This window comes from Vidua chalybeata, chromosome 6 (assembly GCF_026979565.1).
Source record: "Vidua chalybeata isolate OUT-0048 chromosome 6, bVidCha1 merged haplotype, whole genome shotgun sequence".
Classification (NCBI taxonomy): Eukaryota; Metazoa; Chordata; class Aves; order Passeriformes; family Viduidae; genus Vidua; species Vidua chalybeata.
Genome location: NC_071535.1, coordinates 10,379,509 through 10,407,481, shown reverse-complemented (window position 1 = coordinate 10,407,481; position 27,973 = coordinate 10,379,509). Strand labels below are relative to the sequence as shown.

At 38.9% G+C, this 27,973-nt stretch overlaps 1 protein-coding gene across 7 annotated transcripts in view; it reads right to left on the bottom strand.

The window, feature by feature from the left end:
• The window catches only part of CDC42BPB (CDC42 binding protein kinase beta), a 94,997-nt gene that overhangs the window by 47,776 nt on the left and 19,248 nt on the right, over positions 1–27,973 (bottom strand). For all 7 annotated transcript variants that reach the window (XM_053944572.1, XM_053944578.1, XM_053944573.1 and 4 more), the window contains exons 2-4: positions 18,542–18,633; positions 5,589–5,672; positions 1,962–2,057 (exon numbers count right to left, since the gene is read on the bottom strand). In XM_053944572.1, the coding sequence (XP_053800547.1) occupies positions 1,962–2,057; positions 5,589–5,672; positions 18,542–18,633 (272 nt within the window). The remainder of the gene's footprint in view (positions 1–1,961; positions 2,058–5,588; positions 5,673–18,541; positions 18,634–27,973) is intronic.

Here is a 27,973-nt window from a genome sequence, read left to right as displayed (position 1 = left end):
GAGGCAGAGCACTAGGTGGGAGAAGACACAAGGCTCTCTCTCTGCTCAGGGTTAGCTTATGTGGTTTTGCATTTAAGAATCACTAGATATAATGCATAAACATCACTGGGAAAAAACACTGGAAATCTAGAGATTTCTCTTGCAGAGGATCAGGTTGGAAAACCAAGCTCTGTAATCCTTTCTTGTTTTGTTCTCAGCTTTGTATTCCATTCTGCAAGGACCGTGGATGAACAGCACAGCTAAAAAGTAAACTAAATCTGTCCAGGCTCTGTAACAAGGCAGCACTCTCCAGGATGAGGAAAAATGTAGCTATAAAATTCTTCAAGCTCCAGAGAGAATTGAACATAGATCTCTTAGCCCCTGGACAAGTATTAGATGGTATGGAAGAGAACCTTCTGTCCAGCTTTTTGGATGAATTGATTTCTTGATGTGTTTCACCTTTTCTTCATGCATCACTTACAATGGTGACTGAGATGCGGATCCACTCCATCTGTGAGCACCAGACATTTACAGGAGATGGTTTCTGAGTAACAGACCAAATTGGAAGGCAGCACCTCAGCACATGCAGAAGCAGACCTCAGGCAAACTGGGAATCTGCTGACTTTGGCTGCCAGGCAGAACTGTTGTCTTCTTAGATACTGGATATTAAATTAGATGTCTACATTCTGCTGTCAAGTGAAACTTCAGTATCTAAACACCTTTGGGAACTTTGGGAAAAGATTCCTCCTTTGTGCTGTGTTTGCTATTGCTTGTTATCTCACACAGCTAACAATTTTTCCTTAGGTAGCTCCATTCTTACAAGGTACTTGGAAATACAAAACAGGATGCTTTTTATGCAAGTCTGAAGGTTGGTTCTGTGGGAATTTGAAACTACAAGCTGATTTGAAATCAAGAGGCAGTGCTAGAGACAACTAAACTGTGAGAGATTGAAAATCTGGACCTATCACAAACAATTCAATGGAAATAGCCTGTAAATGAGGGCCTAAAATGTGACTGCTTATTTTCCTACTATGTGCTTGTTATTCTAAAAATACTCCAAACATGACAAAGTAACGTGTTTTGTCTCAGCATCTGTGGAAATGTTTGAGTATTTACTAACTCTTGCTTAGTTCCTGAACTCTTTGGCAGCCTTTTAAAAATACTTTTTTTTTTTTGATTTATATTCATGACTTGCTACCATGCTGCTAAAGTGTTAAGAAGGTGAAAACTTTCACATTACAGCTATGTCAGATGTAACAGAAACAGCAGGTTTGCAAAGCCTGAAGTAGCCGCAGGGAGGCTGTTCAGTATATTGCAGAATATTGGGGCTCTACTGACTTTGCTCCTAACCAGTATTCTGCTGTGTTCTGTGACTAAAGTAAACAGGCTTGTATGTCACAGTTCTAGTAACCAATCATAAAGAAATGTCATAGGAGTACAGATTTTCTTTATAACTGTTTGCTGAAGTCCCTCTAATTACTGAGAGACCAATCTGCTGATTTAAAAACATATTTTATAGAAATACTTTTTAAAAATAGGTTATTTTCCCACTAAGGATTTTAAAATACCAAAATTTTCAATTACTTTTTCCAGTTTAAAACAAAAACTTGCTTTAAAAGACATTATGAAAGTTTAAAATAAAATATTTCTTACTTTCACAGAGTTAACACATCTCAGATTACTTAACTACAACCTTATCCAAAATACTAAATTTGAACATGGTATTTTTTATGCTAGGGGAGATTAGTTAATTTAAGATGCTTAAATAAATCTCTATATACTACAGTCCTACACAACTTTCTCACTCTCCTGCGTTACAGGCAGTCCCTTTGAAGTTTTGCTTCAAGGAGAAAACAAGAATGTTGAAACACTGCTGTTAGGCATGAGGTGGACTGATTTAATGCGCTAATATTTTTAAAATATACCAAAAATAAAGCCCTTTCACAAGCCAGAGCTTTTATTTACTGATGAATCAAACATACCAAATAGTTCTCATCTTGAAAGGCATAGTGCAATGTAGTAATCCACTGACAATCTCCATTCACCAAGACATTTCTCTCCTCTCGGAAGCAAGCTGTCTAAAGGAAAAGAGGGGAGAAAAGCCACTGTCAACATCAACAAGTAGTTTTCACAGGATGAATATATATGGATGTTTTATGGGATTATTTCAAATTACTGAATAGAGGTTTCTATTCATTGGAATTCAGTCTACACAAGTGACATGCCAGTGAATCTCTGCAGGTTTTAGTTAGGCATTCAGTCACTCTAATCCTGACTGTGACTTTAAAAAACCAAACCAAACCAAACCAAAAAAACCCAAACCAAATGAAAAAAACCCACCAACCTCCCCTCCCCTCAATCCCAAAAAAACTCCACACCAACACACAACACCTACCAAAAACCCCACAAGCCAATTCAAGTCAAAGCTAAATCTTTGTTTTACAAACCATTTTTAAAAGTCAGAAAATAATAACTTGTCACTACCATCTGCAGCAGAAAGATAATGGCTCTAGGAAAGTACATCTGATTCTTCTGATAAAGACCCTTATGAAAACAGTTTCATGTATACTTTTATTACATTACAGTCCCAGTCCAGACACTGCTAACACACTATGGGAAATAAGCAGATTTTACTATTACTGTCTTATCTTTGTCCAGAATAATACATTTTCATTTTCAATAATCTTTCCTCTACTTCAAACAGCACACTGCAACACTTCATAGAAGCAAGCTCTGTGTAACAGGTTTTCTCAGCATCTTTACATAAAATGAACTTTCATAAACTTCAAGCCAGTTCTTCCCAATAAAAATATATTAATGTTTTTATTGGATTAGAACTATCATGAAACAGACCCTGGGACTCTTCTATTACTCTCAATCCAGAGAGGCATTATCAGGATATTTGACAGCTATATATTGAAGTGTTTGGGTTCTAGAAAAGAACTAAATTTTTTTTGGTCACTGCCACTTCTTCAGATGTCTTAGAAAATGTACTGTGGAAATGTGCCTGGGAAGCCCAAGCCTAACCATATACTGACTACACCTTACAAATGCATCTCCAACTATTTTCCCCTCAAAAGAAGCAAAATTCAATCTACAATTTTACTGAATAAGACCATGCTGTGGTCACATTGTAAATTAGTAATCACTGGTGCAAAGAGGAGTAAATTGTAATTAAATGCCAACTGAGTGGTTTAACGGTTTATGAATGCAAGGCCAAAGTAACAGTCTGCAAAAAAGGCTGGCAGCTACAGCAGCTCCAAGTAATCCTATCCCCTTCCCACAGCACCAGAGCATTGCACTTCTCAGCTCTCCTGGCACCACGATGTGAGCAGGCTGCCAACACAGAAAACTAGTTTGTTTATTTTTGAAGACATCAGTCCCTTGATCCAGTTCACTGTGCAACCTCAAATAGCGAGGGAATGTTATGAACACTGAAAACCCAGTAATGCTGCTGAACACTGCATCATGAATTCAGAGCATAAAATTCTCCTTCTCTGCTTACACTAGCTTAAAAGGCCTTGAGACATGGCTTGAAAAAGCATGACAGGCTACCTAATCAGCCAGTCAGGACTTATTTGGAACTGTCAACAGTAATACACTAATGACTACGTATTTTGCTTGAGAACAACGAATACAAATGGTCCTTATCAATATAAATGGCAAGCCTATTTTTGCTTCCAACCCATTTATGGATGTCAGGTGATATTCACTAACCTTTCCTTAATTTTAGTGGCTTGCAACCATATGGGGTTTTTTTCTTGCAGCTAGTATATGAATAAGCAGTATTTTGCTAACTTCTTGCTACGTTTTATGTCATGCACAACAAATATAAACCAGTGTAACAACATGCTTCTAACCCAGTCATAATAATAATATTTTTAATATAATAATAGGTGAGGTGGGTTAATAAAATATTTGAAGTCTGCTTTTTCAGTTGAACTCTCCATTTAAGAGGCTACTGTATTCTTGCAGGCTTAATTTTAAAAACGAACACCTAGATATTGCATGAACTTGATATGCAGGCTGTAACGTCCTGCTTATCCAGAAAAGCCAAATCAAGCAAGCAAACTGATAAGGAAAATACAAAGCAGTCCTGCAGAGAAGACAGTTCCTTTATTGTCCTATGCAGATGGGGAAAATCAGCAGAGAGAAAATTTTTTTTGACTGTTACTTTTCCTAAGTTTGTATTGGGAAAACTATTGCTCATTATACATCCTTCATGCCTGCCTGAGAGGATAAGACAAGTTAGTTGCATGATTAGAATACAATTTGTAAACAGCTGTCTTCTCTACATGCAAAAGATGCATCTACTTAGGCCACTTAATGAAATCACTTTAAAATGACTGAAGTAAGGCAGAATAGCTGTATTTTCATTAGAGTTTGGGAGACCTCTGCAAATATTTGTGTTTAAAATAATTCTATACTGACCAATGAATTAACATAAATGAAATCTGCATAGAAAGGGCACCAAATTTCCCTCTTATAGGGAAAGGCTTAATGCAGGACCGCTGATGCAGCACAGCCCAGGGTGTGAAATCTCCTGACAGCTCAAAGGAGAGCCGGGTGGCAGCGGCTGCTGCTGCCTCTAAAGTGCATGGATGGATGGATGGACAGACTGTGACTAAATCAGGCAAAGGCAGTGGTGAACAGGGGCTTAACAAGAGGGAGGAGATTCTGTCACAGGAAAAGGCCTGGCACTGACTCACTGAAAGGAAGGGAGGGACTAGGAAGGGCAGGCTGGGGGGAGGAGGTGTCAGGAAGGGGACAGAAGAATGGGACAGGGAAGGGTCAGCAAGCTCAGACCTCAGCAAAGCCACTATTGCTTGCCCCTTAACAGAACTGCTGCAAGTCCTGATGCAATACATGTCTTTTCTCTTCAAATCTATTGCTCATTTATCTGCTAACTTACATAATATTATGTATGTGCCATGAGGTTTTCCTCTCCCATGGAGGAGTATGTATCCTAGAAATACCTAGCCTAGAAAGCCGCTTCCCACTGTGCATTCTTAGTATTCTTTTCCTAATGTGTGAAGTACCCATTCACCTTTACATTTACAGAATTTGTTGTGACAGTGTACACCTCCTTTCGCCAAAACACCCCTTCTTAAACAGATTTACCTTCTTAACACGTTTTATTTTACAGTCTGATTCCAAAATATTTAGTTATAGTTTTACTAGCTATATAAATCCTGTTTCAAACTGTAGGACGCAAAGCTCCTTAATGGATGCTTTCTGAATGGAAGAGAAGAAAGACCTTTTTCATAACATTTTTGTATACAGCTGTGAATGTCACAGTAGCACCAATCTCAGCTTTCATGTAGTCTTTAACTTGCCTTTACTGTAAACAAAAATCTGGCCAATAAATTCAGGGTAAGAACTAGGGCAGACTGTCTGGTAAATGAATACACAGTATTGCTGAGAACAACAGATGCCTGGAAGGGACTGTCAGACTTGATTGCATTAAAACAGCTTAAGGGAAAAAAAAAAGAGAAAAGAACGAAGCTCCTATGCTCATGAAATAATTCTTCTTAATCTGGAAGAGCTTTAATGTAATCTTCCTAATGTAATTTTAAAAATTCTCTGTGTTAAAAAAACGTATTACTTACCTCTGCCCTTTTAAGCATTTCCCATTTATTTAGAATTTTCATTGCATAAATGCGCTCTGTACACTTCATTTTAACAACTGCAACCTGAAAAATTAAGATATCTTTAACAGGAGCATAGTCAGAAAAATACAATATTTAAAGAGATCAATACTCACACAAAAGCATGGTCAGAGAAATACAGTTTTCAAAGAGTTTAATTTCACAAATCCATAAAATAAGTTACTAAGGAGTCATCAGTGATCAACTGACACATTGATAAACTGCAGTCTGAGTCTTTGCTCCTTCTGTATTCCTCCAACATTACCACTATGCGCTTGATGCACCCTGTGTGGTCAAGAGCTCATGATGAAGTACATGGGGGATGATACAGGAGGAGCATGAAGCTTTTCATATGAAGATGTGCAGTAAAGCTGCATTGTTTCCCAAGAACAAGTGGGGTTTGTAGTCATGCCTGCAGCCAGTGGGGCAACATTTAAAAGGGCAGCCTGAGAAAACAAGAAAGGCTGCTGTCAATAGAAATACACTACATTTGACTAATTTGTTTTCACATTTCAGGTCTCAGAAACTTGAAAGATATTTGCAAATTAGCATGCTTTTGTGTACCTTATGCAGATATTTTAAAAGAAAAAAATATTCATTTATTTATTCACCATTTTGCTTACAGCATCTTACTATGCATGCTGTGTATTAGACTTGCTTACACTGATCTATTATGAACAGTAGCTCTGCACACAGCTGTAAATGGAAGAAAAAAACAAGAATACAAAAACTTCAAGGCTTACGAATGCAAAGACTTTATTTTGACCAAGAAAATGTATAGTCATTGACCAAAGTCAATGTATTCTCAAAGACCAAAAACTAATTCTTCTTGTGATAATGCCATAATTTCCACAAAGTTCTTCCAGTTGGCTAAAGAAAAACAGGCATCATGACTAACACAGCAACATTTTCACAGGACTATACATGGACTGCTTAAATATTTCTACTGCTATTTCTACTGCTTCTCAGCTCATCTCTTTTTTAGAAGCAGAAAACCAACCAGCTTTCACTGCTTCCAACACAGCCCTTGAATAGCTGTGTGAAAAGGAATGACATCACCTCCCCTCTTCTGTTGTTTAAAAACTCTTATCTAGAAAGGATTCAGCTACAACAGCTTTAAGAAGCTGCTGACTATAAAAAAAAGGTTGGAATAGTGCATGAAGCAGAGCAACATTATAAAAAGTCTTAAGTCTTGAGGAGTGAAGAGGGAAATGTAGTATCACCCTGCACCTTACCAGTAAAGAAGTTCCAAGTGAGGGGCAGGGAAGCTACTGCTTCTCCAGTAACACAAGAACAGGATATTCACATTTACACAGATATCTCAGCCTGCAGGTACATAGCTCAGCCCTCCAACCTTTAGAGAGCGAAGCTCCACTCACCAGGTCACACAGTGGGTGACAGCACCTTGTACACACCTGCACAGCCATGTAACAGGCACATAGCTCTGAAAAAAGGTACCCACTGCAGGAAAGACATGGCAATCTGGCCCTGGACACAGCTGGGAAAGGCAAAGCACTAAGAAGTGGCTTCTCTAAGTGAAGTAGAATATCCAGAGCTACATTACAATCCCAGTGTCTCCTGGCCTACAAACACCTCCCACAGATACTGCTCATGCTGAGGGGGAAGGATAAGCAAGTCAAGAAAGTCTCACACGCGGTTCCTTGGCACACATGAAACTGTTCAACTGACCTTCTGTAATGGCCTTAAATGTAAACAGCCTTGCTCCTCTTTTCACCACAGTTAAAAGTCATTGTAAAAACCTCTCTCCATGTACTTTATTGGGTCATTACCCTGATCCAGCTGAAGGCACACTCTAAGTCAAACAGCGCATTAAAAGCTTTGAGAAACTGCAAGATGCTGACATTACCCACTACACTTTTTAAACTGTTCCAGAGAGAACATGGTGACTCAGGAAATGCCCACACCTCCACTGCAGGGACAGGGACAGAGCAACACCAAGGTTATCTGCTGCAGAGGAGAGGTTACCTACTGCAGAGGAATGAACCAACGCTCTGCGGCAGATGCAATTTGCAAGCGTACCTCTGTGAGCCCTGGTGTAGCAACGTTGAAGTTTCGTAACACCACAAAACTAGAACTGCTCAGCTATTTGAGTACAAATACAGTGCGCAAATCAGAACCCAGATAGGCATCTACTGCACTTCATCTAAGGCCATCACTGTCCAAAGGCATTGCAGGATATCACAAGTTTAAAGCGTGCTCAACTGCTGAGGAACGATGGAAGCCTGGCATCATGGAAGGCAGGCACAGCTGAGGAGCTGTGTAAATGTTAGAACAAAGTGGCAAATGAAACAGGCCTGGAAAAAGAAGAAAGGAAAAGAAGAAAGGATGCCAAATCTATATTTAGCAATTCTCCAGTCACTAACTATATTAGTGCTATTTATGTTCAACTGAAAAGACTGCTTTTAAAAGGCCAATTTAAACTTTCTGGAGGAAGATAATTGTCTTCTGTGGAAGAAAAAGTATAGTTCATAAAAAGAAAGCTGACTCATATTTTCACATTAAGTGGTTATCAAGTTATGGCACCAGTAAACACACTGCTGCTTTAGTTATATGGGTGACAGTGGGACAGCTTCTCATGACAGCAAAAAAAAATCGTTGAACACAGCAAATTAGGTAATTCCCCATTAATTTTATCTCTGGAAAGAAGTCTTAGGACTGAAGATATCTCACAGAACTGACAGAATTTTTGCCTGACTAGACCTGACTCCTCAACCAATTCAAATAATTAGGATTTTTTTTAAGAAAACAGATAGAAAAGCATAACCCAAACTTCACTGATATTTGAACTGAAACAGGGAAGCACAAATAAAATAATGCCCTGATAAACTCAGTGCTATTATAAGGAAGAATACGGTTACAATATTGGAAAAGATCCTTTCTTCCATAAAATACCTCAGCGTTTCCTTGAATTACATTTCTTTTACATTCTTCATCAGGTGGCGGCATTTCTAAGTTTACTTTTGTCATATAATGCTTTGTCTCCTTCTGAGATGCTGCAGTGGAGTTGTTTTTTCTTACTTTTATATTAATTCTTCCTTCTCTGGCACACCTCAAATTCAGTTACAATAACCACACTGACCACTTTGCGAGATCAAACAGAAGCCTCTTATACTGCAGTTGTGCTAAGCATACAAGATGCCTGGTTTTAAATATGATGGTTTTTATCCTACATACCGATCCACCACATCTACTAACGTATGGAAAAACCCTTCAGTTGGTGTTCAGAGGTATTCCAAAGGACATAGATTTGTACACTGCTACAAATGTCTGCTTTAACAACAAAAGCATTGCTTCTATCTTCAGAGTTTAAAAGTCTACTGGCTGAATGAGACTAGGATTTCATACTGTGTTCACTCTCCATTTCCAAGCCTAATACAATTTACACACTATTAGAAGTTAAAAAAAAAAAAAAAACAAGAAAAGAAGTATGCTAAGAATAATGAAAGGAAAAAATGTACAAGCAGAGGTATGATAAAACAGCTTCTCAAGAAGAAGATATAATAACCTAAAATATTCCAGGCCTGGAAGAGGTAACAGCTATGACAGACACAGGAAACCATGAATGTCATGGAGAACATGAACAGAGAACAATAATTTGCCATTTCTAATAACACAGACATAGAAAAGCATCAAATTAAAAAAAAAAAACATAAGAAGATTAAGGAAGTATTATTGTCACAAGAAAGTTCTGGAACTCAGCCACAAGCTGCTGTGGCCACCTAAGTATTCAGAAAGTATTTAAATACAGACATGCTTAATACCTGAGTAACACACACTGCAATGTGGGCCTCGGTGACTACTGACCCCCGCGTTAGAGGGGTGGGCTGTGGAGTCCCTGAACCCTCAGCCACTGGAAACTCTGAGGATTCAGCTTTGCTCTGTTCTTGGATTTCGTTCCTACACCTCTCCACTTGGTCAAATGGGTGGGACATGGGCTAACCAATCCACACACCTTTGGCCCAGAACTAACACTTTAATACCTGTGTTAAACTAAGGAAATTACTTATTCCCAATTTGCATCTCAAAATGTCTGGCTGGAATGCAGAATCAGGGGGGCCAAATGCTCAAATAACAAAGTAGTCTGGTAGATATTTAGGTGATTCTGTTTTATTAAGTCTTAAAAATGTGACAAGAAAAAATTGCAGGTGCAAGGGTTCCCCCACCACTACAACCCCCCTTCCAGTCTGTATAGATTGATTACCATCTGATTTGATTAGCATCACCATGACTTGTCATGCTCAAGACTGAGGCAACAAGAAAACTGCAATAAAGCTCAAGTATATTTCCTCAAGGATTTCAGAAAGCCTAATGAATCCTAGTGCCTTCACTTCAACCAACTTTCGGCATATTTATGTAAAAAACAATGTATGACAAGTGGGGCTAAAGCATAACTGAGATCCCTCTAAGGTAACTACAAGGCACATGTATTGCTTCTGCCATCCATTTCCTTGTCATATTTTGTGTCTCAAAGCTCTGTTTCACTTGTAGTAAAATAAAATAAAATAAAATAAAATAAAATAAAATAAAATAAAATAAAATAAAGAACCAATATGGCTAAAGTAGCTTTCTAGACTTCAGCAAGAGTTAGTATTTTGTTTCTTTAATTGTTTTATAGGAGTATTTTGCTATGTTTTGATCTTCAAAACCCACTCAATACTGACATTTAGGGCTGCACTGTGCAAAGCCATCCCAGGCCAAGTTCCACCTTTCCCAGTGTTCCAATGAAATCTACAGGGTGCAAATCTGAGCCAAATAATCCTCTACAGACAAGACGGAACTTCCCAGCACTGTACTGTGCCCTGTGAGTGACATGATCAGCATTAGTAAGCAGCATCAAGTTACAAATTTTATTTTATGTAAATGGTAAGTATGGTGCAATAAAGTGCAGAAATCATTTAAATATAAGACTGGCTTTCCAGAAAACAATTAAGACAGTTAACAAATACTACTTAAAGATCATGCTAGCATTAATTTCAAAGCAATGACAAAAAAACTCACTAGGACACTATTCATGCTCATGGCACCTTAAACTTTCAGGTAAAACTTATCTTTAAGGACTGGACTTACAGGAATAAGGTGGAACTGCAAAATGCTCCTAGCTGGAAAGAAGAGGAACACAGACATATAGGTGATAATACTTGTGCAAACAGCTCATAATGGCAGGTAGTTAAGAAAAAAAGGCAAAGTGAATCTGGAATTCACAGGCAGATACGCACCACTGGGGATGGGTAAACATTACTGCCTTGCAATACAAACTCACTGGAAACTCCACACACAGCCACACCTCAGAAAAATAAACTTCATCTGGACCACGTGTGAAAGAGGACGACTGAGGTGATCAAGAAACTAAAGAGCCTCTCATGCTAGTGTGGGAATAGAAAAAGCCTTACTTGCTAAAAAAAGAAAAAATAAAGTGTACATTATTGTTATTATTCAAGGCCAGCGTGGATGGGGTTCTGACAAACCTGGTCTAGTGAAATGTGTCCCTGGCCCATGGCAGAGGGGCTGGAATAAGATGATCTTTAAAGATCCTTCAAACCTAAACCATTCTATGATTCTATCTAAAAATAAAATTGGAAGGAAGGGCATCAATAAAAGTGGATGATAAAAGATCTCCTTAGTCTAACAGACAATAAAATTACATGGATAAAACAATGTAAAATACCATGAATTAACCTTTGATGGGAACTTGGAAAGGCTTTAGACATTTGAGGAGAGACTTTAGTCACGCCTTTCAACTGGGAGAAGAGACAAAATGTCATTTCAGATGTAAACAATTTACCCATAATGTCTTATTACCAGATTTATAATCGAATATTACATTCATTTCCTTTGGCTAAAGCTTGTTTATGCCACATTTACTTTACTATTTCTGTCTCATGCTATTGATACCCTGCACACCAGCTACTGCAAAAACACTGCAGCAACTACTTTATCCTCCTGACACTTTCAGATAGGAAAAAGTCTTTGAAATAGACCTCATTAGTTGATAGTTTTAATACTGCATCTTTGAGGAAAAACTGGTCTGGGCTGCTGTATCAGTTTTTTAATGTGTATTTTACATATACATTTAAAAACCAGAATGTCTTTTGATAGAGTTCATATGCCATGATGCAGATTTCCAAAGCAAAATCAGATGTTTTTGAGCATGCAGTGTAAATCTTCATGTTGTGCAAATAAGAAATCCCTTACAAGTCCCAGCCAGAAAGACTCTGCAGAAGAAGAATAAAGGCCCCAAATAGCACCTAAGCTGTTCCTCAGGACCGGGGGGTTTGCAGAGACAAATGTCTGCTCCCACAGCAGCACCACAATGAACTGTGTGTGTCTCTAGCTCCTTGCAACCTGCCTGTCTCCATAGTTACTTGGTGCTGCCACACAAACACACACGGAACTGGGGAGGACTGAGATAGCAACCAGCTCTTTTGAAGCATTTTCAAAACAAAGCAGCTTCTTTCTTCATCCATTTCCACAGCAGAAAATAGCTTGCTTTGATTTAATTTTCTTTTTTCATGAAGAGCATATTAAAGAAAAGCAGGGCTAATTAAATACTTCTTTTGCATCGTATTCTGAATGCTTTGACTCTCTGAATAGTTGAAAGAAAAGTGTCACATGTGCTGTACAATACTTTGGAATTCTGTTAATCTACAGTGTAGGAAGGTACGGTCCCTGCTGGGCACCTAACAGCAACCACCAAAGCTTCTGAATAGGTGAGACAGCCTTAATTGCAGTCCATAGGCTACCTTTGCCCCAGGTTAATTTCTAGAAGTACTTCAAAACACTGAACTCAGTACCCTACAGCTGTGATTACAAGGTGGAAAGGGCACAAAGAGCTCTGCCTCTCACTGCCAAGCACGACTGACCGCGGGAAGCTTAGGTTTTACATATTCACTTCTGACTCTCACTGCAACCTCAGCCAGTATCTCTCTCATTAGAAATCACATCAGTGATCAGAAACTGTGGTACACAGGGGATCAGCCTTATTCTCTCTCAGCCATTATTTTCTTCTGGAAACACATTTTTCTGTCTGTTGATCCCAGCTGAGACTGTGACTGTGACTAAGCATCCCGAGTTGAGGTGACGTATTATTACCGAACACTACACAGATCAAGCCTGTACACAACAGCATTTACATGAGAAGGTATTTCTAATCCATCCAGAACAGTAATACTTAGGTGGGGCACATTAAGAGTTTTAGTTATTTTTGTGCTAAGCAAGACCAAGCAGTTCCACCCTTCTGCTGGAACCACGGTAAGTATTGCTCATTCAAGAAATCCTTGCTAACAAACAAGGGAAGGAAGACAATTGTTTCAGTCCCACGCTGCCAAATTTCCAGGAGGTGTCAGCCACGTTATACAATCCAAGTTCTCAAACAAGGTACATTTTGACTCATTCTTCCTCCAACAACTGCTCTTTGACTGGAGTGTATTGATATACAGCAGTGTACCTAAATGGTCTTTTACACAAAATGAGGACAGGTGACCTTAAACAAGCACATTACTGAGGGCAGATGAAGCTTGCAAAGAAGCACATGCAAGTGTTTAGAGCTGCAGTTCCCATATACAGTGTCCTCTTCCTATCCCTCTCAGCCTCCTGTAAGCACAATTGCTCCCAGTTTGTTTGGCATGTGCAGCCAAACACCAAGCAAACAGAAAGCACTTCTCAGGCTGGCCTGAGTTTCCCAGGTAAGCACAATCCCACCAAGCACAGGTTCTCATTTCATTTCAAGTAACAGTCCATGGTGTTTCTAGATGAAAGGAATAGTCAGGCACAGGCAAACTTCAAACTACAGCTCGACTGCTTTTTGGTTTCTTTGTTGTTTTGGTGTGGTTTTCTAAAGGTTGAAAATCTGAAAGAGTTTTGCATTCTATGCCGATATTCCTTAAATCTCCTAAAGATTGTATTTTCACTTCTGTGTAGTTTGCAAAAGTGATTTTCACTCTTGTGTAATTTGTGTGTTTTCTGTGTAGGTCACAAAATACTTCATGCTGCACAAAACACTCTTTCTTGTCTACAAATACAGACATCTGCAGTCATTTAATTCATAGAGACCAGAATTAAAATAACAGAAAACCATTTTACTTCTGAATTTATTTCAGAGGGCTTTTCACTATTAGTTTTGTTCCTTGAGGAGTTTGTCCCTCTGTACATGAGTTACCTGCCTGTATGACATGGAAAATGAAAAACTGAAAGTAACACTGGGGCACTCATGAAAATGTTCCTCCCAGCTGGGTATATATCCAGGCAAATATAGCCTAGGAGATGAGGAAGAACCATGACTACTTTATTCTCCTTCTAGCACTTCAAATTACAAGCATTTCTAACTGTCACACACTCAAATAACATTTAAAACTTTTCTTCCCAACTATGAAACTTCTGAAAAAAATAAATTATGTTCTTAAACCAGTGACTTCCTGAGTCAGGGCCATACATGCTGCGGGTAAGGAATATTCAGCATTCAGTTCACTCTGATCGAAAAGTGGCTGGCTTCCTTTATGTGAAAGGAGAAGTCCAGGTGGCTACAGAGGAAATCTCTAGGCTCTAAGACAGGCTGTTTCTCTCCTAGAATAATAATGAGAATTTCAGAAACATTCTTCTCTTGTTTTCTTAGACATGCCATGCTACAAGAACTTTCATTCAGGTGGTTTTTCATTGGGTTTTGTTCTTGTATTGCTGGAAAAAGTGTAAAAAACAAAGCTGAGTTCTGCAGAGGAGAAAGAAAGAAAGAAACAGGTACTGACATGCCAATACAGATGTAGTCTGGTGATTGTATCAATCTGCCTTAGATACTGATTTTGCAGTTGTGTTCCCAGCGATAAGCTCACATGTGCTCTCAATCCTCTCTTTGGTCAAATACCACATTTCCTTCCTTGGCTTACATCTTTTCTGGCAAAAATTGACCACTGATCCTGACAAATAACTAATATAATGCTTTTATTTTGTTTGAACTATATTTCTTCAAAGCTACTGATTTATGCAAAAGTTCTTTGGGAAGAATAAAGCTCCTGGCATTCTCCAAAAAATCCAAAGAAGCTAAACTGAGAAGAATGGAATGTAATTTTCATCCTTTTTGAAGTCTACCTTGTTTAGCTGTTTAGTATTTAAATTGAACTACTTCATTCTAACAGGAATATGTTTAGTTTAATTTTGATTAATTTCTTTATACATTTAAACAAATATTTTATAGGCATTCTTAAAATGTATTTTTAGCACATGAAGTCCATCAAGTAATTTCTAACATAGTTCCCATGTATGTATGAAAGTATTATGAAAAATTACTCACAGCTCCTCCATTCAGTTTTCTCAAGTGTTGTTTTATACAAGATGCCACCACTTCCTTTCAAGAACCTACATTTCATTTTCTTATTATGGAATGTCAACCTTTACATAATTACTATTTTATAATACCTATAAAATCTGGCAGTTATAGCAGTGCAGTATATACAAGGGTCAAAGGATTCTTTCATAAGCAAAAAGCACAAAATACTCTGTGGCAAGAGGGATTAAAGTATAATGAACTTAAAATCAATGATTCCTGTAGTATTTAAACTGATCAAAAGTTTCAAGCTGCTGCAAGCATAAACGAAAACTTTTCCAGATAAGAGATGAACAAGATGTGATATTGACAGGTAACTACACCACTGACTCTGTGAGCACTCACAGCTCCAACAGAAGGATGAAATTAAGATACTTTCTCATTTCACTTCTGTGAAATTTCATTTCCACTGGGGGGGGGGGGATGGGATGGGTGAATTGATTTTGTAACATTCCATGCTTTTCCAAATGAAAGAGTATGAAACACATTGTTGATTCTGGCACTCCAAACACTCTTAACACAAGTTTCCACTCAACATTTGTATCTTTCATGCAACTTAAGACTTTGATCCAAAGCTAAGAAAGGTCATCCTAGCAAATATAAACTGAAGTCTCTTGAAATGCATATAAATACTTCATCTACTGTTGTACTGAGATTTCCAGCTGGTCAATTATTTAAGTAGAGAAGAGCATCTTTTGAAAAAGAACAGAACAAGTACTATGGAAAACAAGCCTTCCTTGAATATTATATTGTGGGAAGGCATTCCCAACACTGACTCCATCTGCAAGTCACTATAAAGGGTTCCCATTCTTGATATCCAAAGCAATCACAAGTCTAGTTCTGAAAAGATCCAGAAACTTTTTCTAATCCTGCCAAAAGACAAACTGCCAAAATGCTAATCTAAAATTCTTTAGATATCAGTGGTCACAGCCACTATAGCAAGTCATTTGGCACAGCAAGAGCAGAACAACATCAAAGTCTCCTCTGCTGAGTCTTCCCATCTATACTGTATGCAGCTCAGGAATTTTGTTTCAGACTCTATCTAACCTGATTTCCTGGACCAAACATGCTTTGAAGCTGTTAGGAGAGTCAAACCCAGTGACTGATTCTTATGTGCTCCTTGGATCCAAAAAGCCATTTGGTGCACACCTGGAATGGAGGTTCTGCTTAGTTTCCTCCAGAAGAAACCCAGCTCATGGAGAGTAAAATCCTTATGCAGTAGGAGGGGGCATTGTTTTTGTCGTGGGGACAGGACATTTTCATGCTCATTATCCCAATCGTGGTTTCTGCTCCCTGTTCTCAGTTTGTTTTGTCTTGCTTCCCCCCCCCCCGGCTGGCTGCTGGCTTGCTGCTTAGCTTGCTTGCTGCTTTTGCTTGCTGCTGGCTGCATGCTTTGCTGGTTCTGTTTTCCTCTCTTTTTTTCTCTGCTTTTCGCTGGCTTGCTTTTTTGCCATTTTTTTTTTCCTTTTTCCCGGTTTCCGTTGTTCCCTTTCCCCCCCCCCCCCCCCCGAAGACATCGGACCTACTCCGGGCAGGAGCTCCCCCGGGGTCTGCGAAAGAAGCTTCGTACCCTCCGCTGCAAAGAGAGATACAGCTCAACCCCCTTGGACTGGTGAAAACATCTGTGGTCATCTTGGGCTATTTCTCTTGTGCTGGGGAGTGTTTTTTGTTGTGCCTTAATAAACAAGTTTTTCCACTTCCCCTCTGAAGGAATTCCTCCCGAACCCGGTGGTGGGGGGAAGTTGCGGAGGGTTTGGTTTCCAATAAGGGGCTCCTTTGGAGAGGTTTTCCCCTAATTTGTCCTAAACCAGGACAGTTTTCAAAATTGTGCCACTGCTTTGAACCAAAACCCTAACAGAGAGGCAGTCAGGTACCCACTACTGTCTTGATTCTTTAGCCCTTTTATCTACTTATAAACCTTCCTCCTTAGACTTCTTTTCTGGACTAAGTTTGTAGCTCTCAGTCCTCCCTTAGACTAACCAATATTTTTCCAATTATTGCTTTTTCCTAACAAACTTTTTACAGTAACTTTTTTTTCTCTAAAATTTGTGTTCAAATAATACTCAAGTGAATCACTCAAATGAAATAATTAATTTTCATGCAGTATTTCCATTACTCTCAGATATCACTTCCTTTTTTGTAACAAATATTGCACTCATCAAGTTCAACATCCACTAGAAAGTGAACTTTTGTCTTACAGGGCAAGTCGTTATTGCTAATCTGGACATTTTATTAAAATGCTCCACTTCCTTCAGCAGCTGTGTTCATGATGATTATATGTAAACTACATGTTACTGCATCATTAGATGATGGTACACATGAAGAGATATTCTTGAGACATTAATTTCTGTCTTAGATGTCCACTTTATTCAAAAGCAGCTTCTGAGGTAGCTTAAAATTACGTGGATATGAAGTCATTACTTCACCCACTACCAAGTGCATAGAAACCTTGTTGTTTTCCAAACCCAGGTCAAGTAGGGTCCTGGTGTTCTTCTAGCTGAGTTTCTGGTTGCCCTCTGCTACTCCTGTCCCGCATTCAAACCCTACATGAAAGACTTTGAGGTGTCCAGAGCACACCATGCTTGGAAGGAATGCCTGGCATGGCAGAGTCCTGCTCTCTGTGGAAACAACAGGACATGGGGATCAGGAAGTTTCTCCTTAGCCACTGGAAGCAGAAGGTGCAGCTGAGTGCTCACAGGCTGAAGTGAGCCACTAATGGCAGTCTCTGCGTTTCACTTTAGTGTGGCACTACTACAAAAAAGTTTCCTGAAAGAAGTAGAAGGGGTTTTTACTTCTAGAAATTCTCTAGTTAATAACCTTTTTTGCTGACAGCTATGACTTTAGTTACCTGTTCTTAAATGCTGAAATGGTTGTCTTTGAGGTCCTCCAGAAGCCTCAGGTATCCTATACCTGCTGTCTGTGAATGCTTTTGCCAGTGGCAAGCCCTACCAGGCTTGTGTGATTGATGAGACTTTCATCAAATATATTAAGAAGTTAAGCTTCAGTCCAGGGTCCCGGGACTGGCGAGTCCTCAAAACACAAGGCGTTCCTATCATCCCAGCATGATTCAACTTGCTGTCCAAAAAACAGATCCAGCAGCCTTTGATCTTCAAAGATGACAGGGAACAGCCTTTGAGGCAGCCAAATGTGTCTTTCTGCATTACCAGATTGCTACAGAGACAGGCAGATGGGTGGAGCAGCCTCCACGCTCCTACCATAGAAGCAGCCCAGCTCTGTGTTAAATTAGAGCAGCAGTGAGCAATACATATGGCAAGTGGGAGAAGAGATCCCAAATTCAGCTGTGCAGCTGCTAGGTGGGACCATCCCACTCATACACACATCCAAGAGACACTTGTTTGGCTACACTGAAGTCAGAAAGCCAGTCACAGAAATGGCACGCCTGGACACTGAATAACCTGCTTCAAAGGGACCTTGCATTAGGTACCTAGCTATATCCCACATTTGGAAGTATTTTAGCACATCTGTGTGAAACTTTTGTCCTCAGGTCAACTGTAACAAGAAATCAGATGCACAAACAATGAAAGTTTAATTACTGCAACTAAAAGTTAAAGTCTCTTACCTCTCCGAATGCACCTCTTCCGATCACTTTTATAATTTCAAAGTCATCTCGATGGAGTTGCATTTCCTTTACCAATTTTGTAAATGGTTTTGCTGTTTAACAAAAGAAAAAAAAAAGTCAATTACAAAGAGAAACATTGCAAGCCAACCCATAAACTGGAGGTCAAAAGTATTCATTGCGTACCCAGAGCAATAGCATATTTTCAACTATTAAAACTACAGAGAGGAAAAAAAGCTTATTATATTATTTAATTAACAATTAAATTTTTTTTAGAAGTTCAGTTGCACAAATGATTCTGCCTTGCTGCTAGTAAAAATATAGAGCAAAGTGGTCTTTCAGAAGGATTTCCCTACCTTTCTTTAGGGTTTTGTGACTCAGTGAAGGACCATGTGAAAGGGAGATCTCATTCCTTACTGCAAAACCCTATGGACAATCTGTCCTACCCTGCAGGCACTAGATTAATTCTCTTCTAAGTAGAGTGAGCTTTACTTTTTATTATTTCAGCTAGTACCAGCTAAGGCTTTAACAACCCAATCTCAAGAGATTGCTGTCTCTACTCAACAGCAGCAAAACCATTTCCCACAAGATCTGTGGTTAATTTAAGGTTTTTACTTTGAACTTTCTGCTAAGCAACATTCACCAGATCTCAATTAGACCTCAATTAGATCTCAAGTAGTGAAGGGCTGCAGTCTAAAAAGATGTCCAGTGATTAACTAACTTACACTTACTTTGTTCTGGTGGTCCCACATTTCTCAAAATATTTGGTGGATGAATTCCACTATACCTGTAGATCCATCAGTTTTCTCCTCTCTAGATCCCATTCAGAATACTTGATTTATTTCTAGCACATCACGGGGATCGCTATTTAGATAGAACGTTAACAAACATTCAAGTTTGTTAACAAGTCACTACTCTGAAGACCAGATCAATAACAAAAAACAGTGGTCTAAGTGCAAGCAAACTGCACAAGGACGAGTTTGCACAAGCACAGCAGCAGTTTACTCTTCTAAGCACAAACTAAGCACAAAAAGATTGCTGCTGTTCACCTCCTCACAAATACTGTTAGACTAAAAAGACCAAAGTTTTCCAATACATGTATTTTTTCCTAACTGCAACTGAATAAAACATCACAGAACTACTACTTGTAATTCAGCCCAGACTCCTGTTTTACCTCACCTTACATTATGATTAAGCTAGTAAGTTATAAGCCAAACAGAACTCCTACAAGAGGGGTCACTACCTTAAAGGTGTATCTCAGATGCTGACACAAAGAAATCAAACCTTACAACCACACAGAGATACAGAAGTCTGAACTGGAGACTGAAAATTTCATTATGAATTCTAAGCAAGGATGCCTGAAAACCTTTCAGCAAAAACCCGTGAACTGCTAAAATACTGAAGGAACGAAGAGCTGTACTGAAGAACAGTCATGCTGCTGCTTTGTATTTAGGAGGGTGTTACTGAAAAGACCTCCTCCAGAAGCAACAGCCCTTTCACTGAGAGTTTCTTGTCTATCCAAAGTATGAAATTTAAAGAATGAGACACTGCTAGATTTTCTGCTAGACTCCCTATTTCAGCTGGGAGAAAGGCCAATCACACTTTCCTCACCACAAGGTCACTGAGACTACTACCTCAACCCCAAAATAATTTCCACTGAACCTCCCCAGCACCACCACCTCAAACCAGTTAGAGATCTATACCAGTCCAGTCAGACACCTGTACAAGTACAGTACACAGCTGTCAGCAGTGGTATTATCAACTGTTTTGCAAGGTTCTCTCACCTCCTTCCCATCAAATGAATACAGATGGAGGAAACACAACTGCAGACAAGAAATAAACATGCAAGGTCGCGTATTAAGGGTTTGCTACTACAGAATGCTGGTCATTGAACTAATTTTGCAGAACAACAGCTTCTGTTACTGAAATTCATGGGGAAATGAAATCTAGTATTTATTTCTGAAGGACACTAACTCAATAATAACTTTTGTTTTAAATAAATAGCAAATTTTAGCAATAATTCTACTAAGTAAAGAGAATATCAAAATTAGAGAACCACAGAATTATTTGGGTTGGAAGGGACCTTTAAGATCATCTAGTTCCAAGCTCTCTGCCGTGGGCAAGCACAACTTCCACTACACCAGGTTGTTCAGAGTCCCATCCAACCTGGCCTTGAACACTTCCAGGGATGGAGCATCCACAACTTCTCTGGGCATTAAAATAATTGCTTCAAGTATTAAAAGCTCTGCTGCTATAAATTGATCACAAGCAACTTTCAAAGCCAGGAGACACAAACCTAGTAAGTTCAAGCTGTATTGTACACTCAAAAAAAAAACCCCTTATATCTTACATTTCTGCTGACTGGTGACAAAATATTTTATTATTTCATCTACAAATTTCCTCACTTGGAACTGTATCAAACTTCACACCATTAAAACTGGAATTCAGTTTAGAAATGCATAAAGTTGAATAAGAGCAAGTTAATTTGATTAGTTCTGTATTTTAATAAATACGTGTATTGAGCAGAGCACAAACTTAAGTTTCAGTAAACAGAAGAAAGAGGGAAGGGCATTATTGCCATCTTTCTAGAAATTGTATTCTTGAAGAAGGAAGGATGAGCAGCCCTCATTTCCTTGACCAACATTTCTGATAAAATCTAAGAGAGTCCTAGGTTGGTCCTGCTTTTTCCAACTCAATTGGTCAACTGAAGTACTAGTTCATAAAATCACTGCTTTAACATCTGTAAATTAAAAGAAATATTCACTCCTAGAAGGAAGTTACTGTCTTTACAAGCCATTTGTGCACTTAACTAATGCTTGCTTTCAGTATTTAGTAGGTGTTGGTGTTCAGAAATACTGCAGCTTCAGTGGTCTCTGTTTTAGGAAGCACCAACATGAACATCTGAACGTACAGAAAAATTTTAAACTTGGCAGGACTTCCCCTGAACTGGAAGAATTCAGAGTCTTTGTCAAGGCATCTAAGATTCCTTAAAAGTAAATATAACTCGAAAATAAAACAGAGTGTCAAAAGACTCTAATGATCACAGAGACTGCAACAGCAGTTACAGAACAGATCAGAGCTCAGAGAAGGCAATAGACCAGTAATTTATTTAAACTGATATATACTTTAGTGGCATTTTGAAGTAGAACCCTGTTTACACCAGGATGTGAACTGCTGCATTTAAGTACTGGATTCCACAATTTTTATCTCTTAGTAAGTTGAATCAAAAAATATTTCCAATTTGCATTCCTGCAGTTGTCCCAGGAGGCTGCTGTTCCTCAACTGCAAATATGCTGATCAGTAGCATGCACAGAACTGGCAAAACTGAGTGAGGAGAAACTTGCACCAAAATGCATCAGAGACAGACTGTGTCCACTGTGCTTGCCAGAAAAATGCCAAGTGATTTATCACTACCTAACTGGTAAAAAGAAATACAGTTTTTCCCTTTGCATACCCCTATTTGATAAACAGGGAACTCAAACCAAACTTATCTCCATATACTGGAATGAATATTTACTTTTTGATCCTAATACTGAAGGCAGAACTTATGATCTGGAGTTGATTTAATCCTTAATGAAAATATTTCATCCTGGCAAACAGAAGCATTAGCTGTACTGGGGGTTTTGTTGGCAGTGATTACTGAATTTTGTTATATATACACACTGTTGTCAGGGTAACATTAGCTGCAAGTAATTGCAAGAGTTTGTTTATTCATGACTGTGAGGATGTAATAAGAATTTGGGATAGACATTCTATGAGCAGTATCTTTGTATGCACCATTGCCTTTTCTCTCAAGCTGATTTTGCATTACTGTACTTATTCTTGTTTGGAAGAAGTGTGCTTTCTGTAATGCCAGGCAAGGAAAAAAACCAAACCCAAACAACCAATTTTCAGAAGCCAAGTAATGTATGCTCTCAAGAAAATAATACTAAACAGTAACAGTTGATGTTTTGATTCATAATGAGAAGTGAAATGCCAGCATTTATTTCCTCATTGAAAACCAGGGTACATGTGAAAGACACAATTCTCCACACACCAATTCTATTCTGATCATATTCTCCTCTTCCACTGATAGATGGGATTAGGATATTTTATTTATGCAAAAAGAAAACATAAATCTTAATAATTTGAAAACGTAATTTAAATGTTTTACTCACGGGTAAATAGGTATGTGATTTAGGTTTGAGAGCTGGTGCATCTACACTGCAGTCAATCTGTATTATGCCACCTAATAGAAAATATTTGGAGGCAGTTTCAGAATGACTGAAAGCTGCAGGAAATGCCAGCAGAGATGATCTGACACAGCAGACTGGGCACTCTGCACTGCTATCCCAGGAATGGGTGCATGCTGGCTTCATATGTCAAATTTCCTCTCATTTCTGAAAGCAGTTCAGGGAAGGATGCCAGTGTTGTCAACATCACCCTCAAAAAAATAATACATCAACTCTTCCCACCTGCAGTGTGGTTAAAAAAGAGAAGCCTCAAGGTATGTTTTGAATTTCTACTTTCTGTTCATATTCTGGATCATTCAATTTATGTCAATAATTTACCATCTGGAATCAGAAAACACCCTTACACTGCAATGGGCAAAAGACAACCCACTGGATTATGATCACTGCTGCTTCAGTGGTGGAGTTACCCAGGATTCTTATTTGAGGACTCGTCTAAATTTTGTTGGGCAGCACAAATTTCCAGAAATTCACAAAAATCACTTAGCTGAAGCTGCCAAATGTTCAAGAACACCTGATGTTTTGTATCATTGGCAGCTACAAGTTTTAAATAAATATGACAACGGCAAGAAAATAATACAGACTCACAATTCAGGTTGAAAGGGACTAGCTGGTCTCTAATCCAATCTTCTGCTCAAATCACAGTCAATATTGATTTCAAACCACGTTACCCATGGTTCTGCCTGGTCAGGTTTCAAAAACTTCCAAGGATGGAGACTCCATGGGATCCGTGGATAACCTATTCATACAACAAACTGCCTACACCAGATAGTTTCACAGTTGATGGTGTAAGTGATTTGGGGTTTAAGTCATTATATAACACGATAACAACATTCAGGTGGATCTACCCTGAAGGTATGTCCAAACTGTCTGGTCAGACACAAGTTCATCTGCCACCATGCTCCCTTTATCTCCTCATTCCCTCTACAAAATATTGTGGTAGGAAACTATGTGAATTGCAAAATATTAATGTCAGGGAAAAACAAAATGACGCAGATAACTGTCTGTGGAGCCATACTCCCACCAGGCAGATCCAGTATTTTATTTAAGATGTTTTCTTTGGAGGAAGAACATGAAAGAGCAGCAAATTTTACCATTTCCCTCAGCCATCCCTCAACTTACATTCTAGAAATCAAGTAACTTGCATGCCCTTTGTGCACCCTTTTCAAAGAAACAGCACTCCTATGATATTGCTACTAAAATGGCAGGCTGGCAGGTTTAACAAGTTAGTGCTTGTATACATGTCTTGGGAGATACCCACACCCAGGTAGCCCCAACCTGCTTACTAAGGTGATAAATACCTCTTACAACCCACACTTGAGTTTTAAAGAAGTACAATCCTCTTGTATCAGATTGTGAAATTTCCCCTGTATTTTAGAAATGCAAATTTTTTTTATTCTTCCATCCTATGCTGACTCCAGTTTTAATTTTTCCCAATATAGATCCTTGCTTCCCTTTTCCTGTGCTGACCTGTTTCCTCTTACTGTCTACCTCTGTGAATGCTTTCTTTCAGTCGGGTTTCCTACGGAAATAAGGTAGGTGTGATCACACTGTTGGGTATTCTGAAGCCATTCCTCTCACCCAGTACCTTTTGATCCCAACAAAGTCCCTTCATATCCCCTTTACCAAATTTCTCGGAAGTTGTCCAAAGATACAAAGCTGCTACAAGTTTTATTTTAAAAAATGGCAGTGAATAGGAGACATCCATGGTATCACCTCCACTAAGGGAAAGGCAGCAGCAGGAATAAAGCAGTCACCTGCTTAGCTGGCAGCCAGCACACACCAGGTGCAAAGCAGACATATCTCACTGTCCACAGTCATGCAGAGACAGTGGGACAATGCTGCACAGAAGAGGGAAGAAAGGAAGTGTGCAGCAGAAAAGAGAAGTTCATGCAGTGGGAAGGGCAGGCAGTTATTCCACTGAGCCTAGTAAAGTTGATAAACACAAATTTACAGGAAGACAAACTTCACCAAAGTTCTGCTGTTTACAAGTCAAAGTGACACATTGTGTTCTCTGACACATTTGCTGCAGTGCCTTTAACTTTATTAAGCTAAATATCAAATTGTTAGTCTTTATTTGGTATACAAATGCTTAAAAAGCCTTCAAGCTTTCTCAAGACCCGTTACACAAAGGTATCCATTGGCAGCCAGTTATGGATTTTGCTTCATTTTATGAAAGTTTTCTGACATATGTAAAAGAGCATCTGAGCACCTTCAATCAGATACCATGCTGACACTTAACAGAACTATGAATTTGGTAACATTTGGATTCGATAATTACATACAAAACCCCTCAAAGGTTTAAAAGGATAAAAACATCATTGATTTTAGGCATAACCCAAGTGTTTGTAGCTTCTGCATCTCGCTCCATAACTGGCTTTATCAGCTTTAACTGATTCTGGCATTTGGAATTTGTACACTAGTCTGAGATAACTGCATGAAAAATTTATCATCAAGCTAAAGGCTAATGGCATTGGGAAATGCTTTCAAGAAAAATATCAAGTAGTAGTTCTAATGTTGATCCTGTTAGTGTTGCTAAATTTGCCAGCAGAGGAGCAAGGCATTTACCTCAAAACATCATCTGTGTTCACTGTTATTCTTTTTGTGTGGCAAGCCCCAGAAGCAAGTGCCACACAGAAGGACTCAATCAGCAGCAATATGCCAGCTCGCTGATGAATGTTACCACAAACACTTAATAGCTGGCTGCCTGCCTGCCCAGCCCATTCACTGCTGTCCATGCTTACAATGAAAGGACATCCAAGATAATACTCAAGGTTTGTACAGACAAGTACTGAGGAACACACAGATGGTTTCCAGTAGTCCAAGTGACAAAACACATTGCCAGTGTAACTCCTGCCAAGGCCACTGTGTGTCTTTGAGAGCTAAACAGAAACAGGGTTCTAGCAGGTGAGAGGAAGCGAGGGTTAGCTCACATACCCGAAGAAACACACCAAATGACTATTTGCTGTACTCATATATATGCAAGACCTTTCTTTGCCAAAGGAAAAATAATTGGTAAAATAAAAACCACATGCCAATCAGACCATGGTGTCTGCTAGTACTACAAGGGATGCAAGTACAAGGAGAGAAGGCTTGCATCAGTATCAAAGAGAGGGTTAAGCTCACTGCCCAATTTCTCATTTAATTCATGTTACTGTCACTGAATGATCCAAATTTAGGGAATTGCTCCTTGGTTTCTAGAACTAATTCAGGCAGGGCTTGTCTTATTTATTTATTTATTAATATTGAAGTTGATCTTGGAAGATGAAACTGTTAGTACTAACACTGAAGAAGAATGTGACTGTAAGTAGCATTGACTTCAGGAAAGCCAAAAGTGAATTACTGTGTACACAAACCTGGTGAAGCTTCACAAAATGTAATATTTCAGGATAACACTGTCAGGACACAGACTTTTTTAAGCAGGAAGAAAGACTGGACAAGAAATCTGCACCTTTATAAGTACTCATAAAGGCATTTCAGAAAACACCCAGCAATTTGAGATTAAATTCTGGCTTAACTCTCATGGGAGAATGAAGAAAGCCCTTAGAGAAAATGTGCTCCTGACTGCACTTGGTAGTCCAGTTTTTCATACTTCTTTCCAACTTCCTGGGAGAGGAAAAGCTGCCATGCTTCTCTAACCTATTCCTAAGATTTTTCCCATGATTCCCAGCTTTTTTATTAGACTACATACCAACCATGGATTCCCTGGTGGTCCATCAGCCTCTTCAGCCTTAGAACTGTCACTGATTAAAATACTGAGCAGAAGTCCAACAAAGTCTGCAAGTTGGCACTTTCTGCAGAGACCAAAACAAATGGATCTTGCTTCTACTCAAATTTTGCAAGATTTTTGAAGATGGTACTTTCCTTCCTCTTAAGTCTTTCTAAAAATCTGCAAAGAAAAGCTTACTATTCCACAATAAAGGAACTTTTCTGCTTTTTATAACTGTTGATATCCAATGCCTTCATCTTCAGTCCTTTTATTTTCCTCAAGAAGATAGTACCCGGCCTGGAAGACATGTGTACATCAAGCCATATACAGATTTTCCTTGGGACTGTCTGACATCCCAGACATTTGAGACAACTGAAAAGAGAGCTACACAACAACTTCAATCCAGGAAATTCATTCTACTGCTGAAGGAGTTCCTCTTTGTTCCTTCTCACCACACTCCAGTCCATTGTTTGGCTCATCAGACTTCATGTGGTATGTCAAACAACGAGCATTTCCAGGCAAAAGCTAACTTGTCTATCCCATTCCATCCCCTCCCACCACACCATTCACCCAAAGTGACTCCCATACAGCTGTGACACTGGAGCCCCAGCCCAAGGCAGGGAGCAGGATGAGGCTGCAGAAGGGTAAAATAGCTTTCAGAACTGAGGTGAATGTGGTGTGGAGCACAGCAACCATGGAAGTAGCTATACCATAGCCTGTTACTAATGAACCTACACCACATTAGGACAGGCTCTTCCAAAACAGATGTTAAAACTTTGTAAGAAACACCACAGAATGCAGTATCTGTTTAATTAAGCTTTATTCATGCCTCAATTTTTCTGTATTCCTAGTTCAGGGCCAGATTTTGCAGGTGTTGGAGAGGCCATTTAAGCCACAGCAAATGGCAATCACATATTGAAGCACATCAGTAATGGAAAAATTGTCTCAGGGGGTTTACATGAATCACTAGCTCCAAACAGTAAAATTTCAATTATTCCATTTCTTTTATTCCGTAACAACACTGTAAATATTGCTAAAATCCATTTATTTTACTGCATGATGAACAATCTTAACAGCATAGTTAGTAATTTTTTGTAGAATAGCCTGAGAATTGTGACTGCTCAGAAAAAAATTTTGTTATTTTTCAGATGGTTTCAAAGTAGAGATTAAGAAAATCTCAAATTTGAGCTCACTCAAATTTCAATAACATAGGATGAAACTAAATTTCATCAGACCCAGCACCTCTTGCACATCCTAAGAAATAAAACAATTACAGTCTGATGACCACATTGTGCTGATATAAGCATCCATATACTTACATTAATTAAGCCACCACTTACATCATCAATGTATGAGCAAAGTTCTGACTGCACACTTTATTTCATCTTAGAAGTAAAACTTAACAAGAAAGCAGTATAGGTGTTTTACCAATCACAGTAAATGCATGGGGTTTTTTCTCCAGATATACACAAAATTTTCTCTCAAGTTACTATAAAC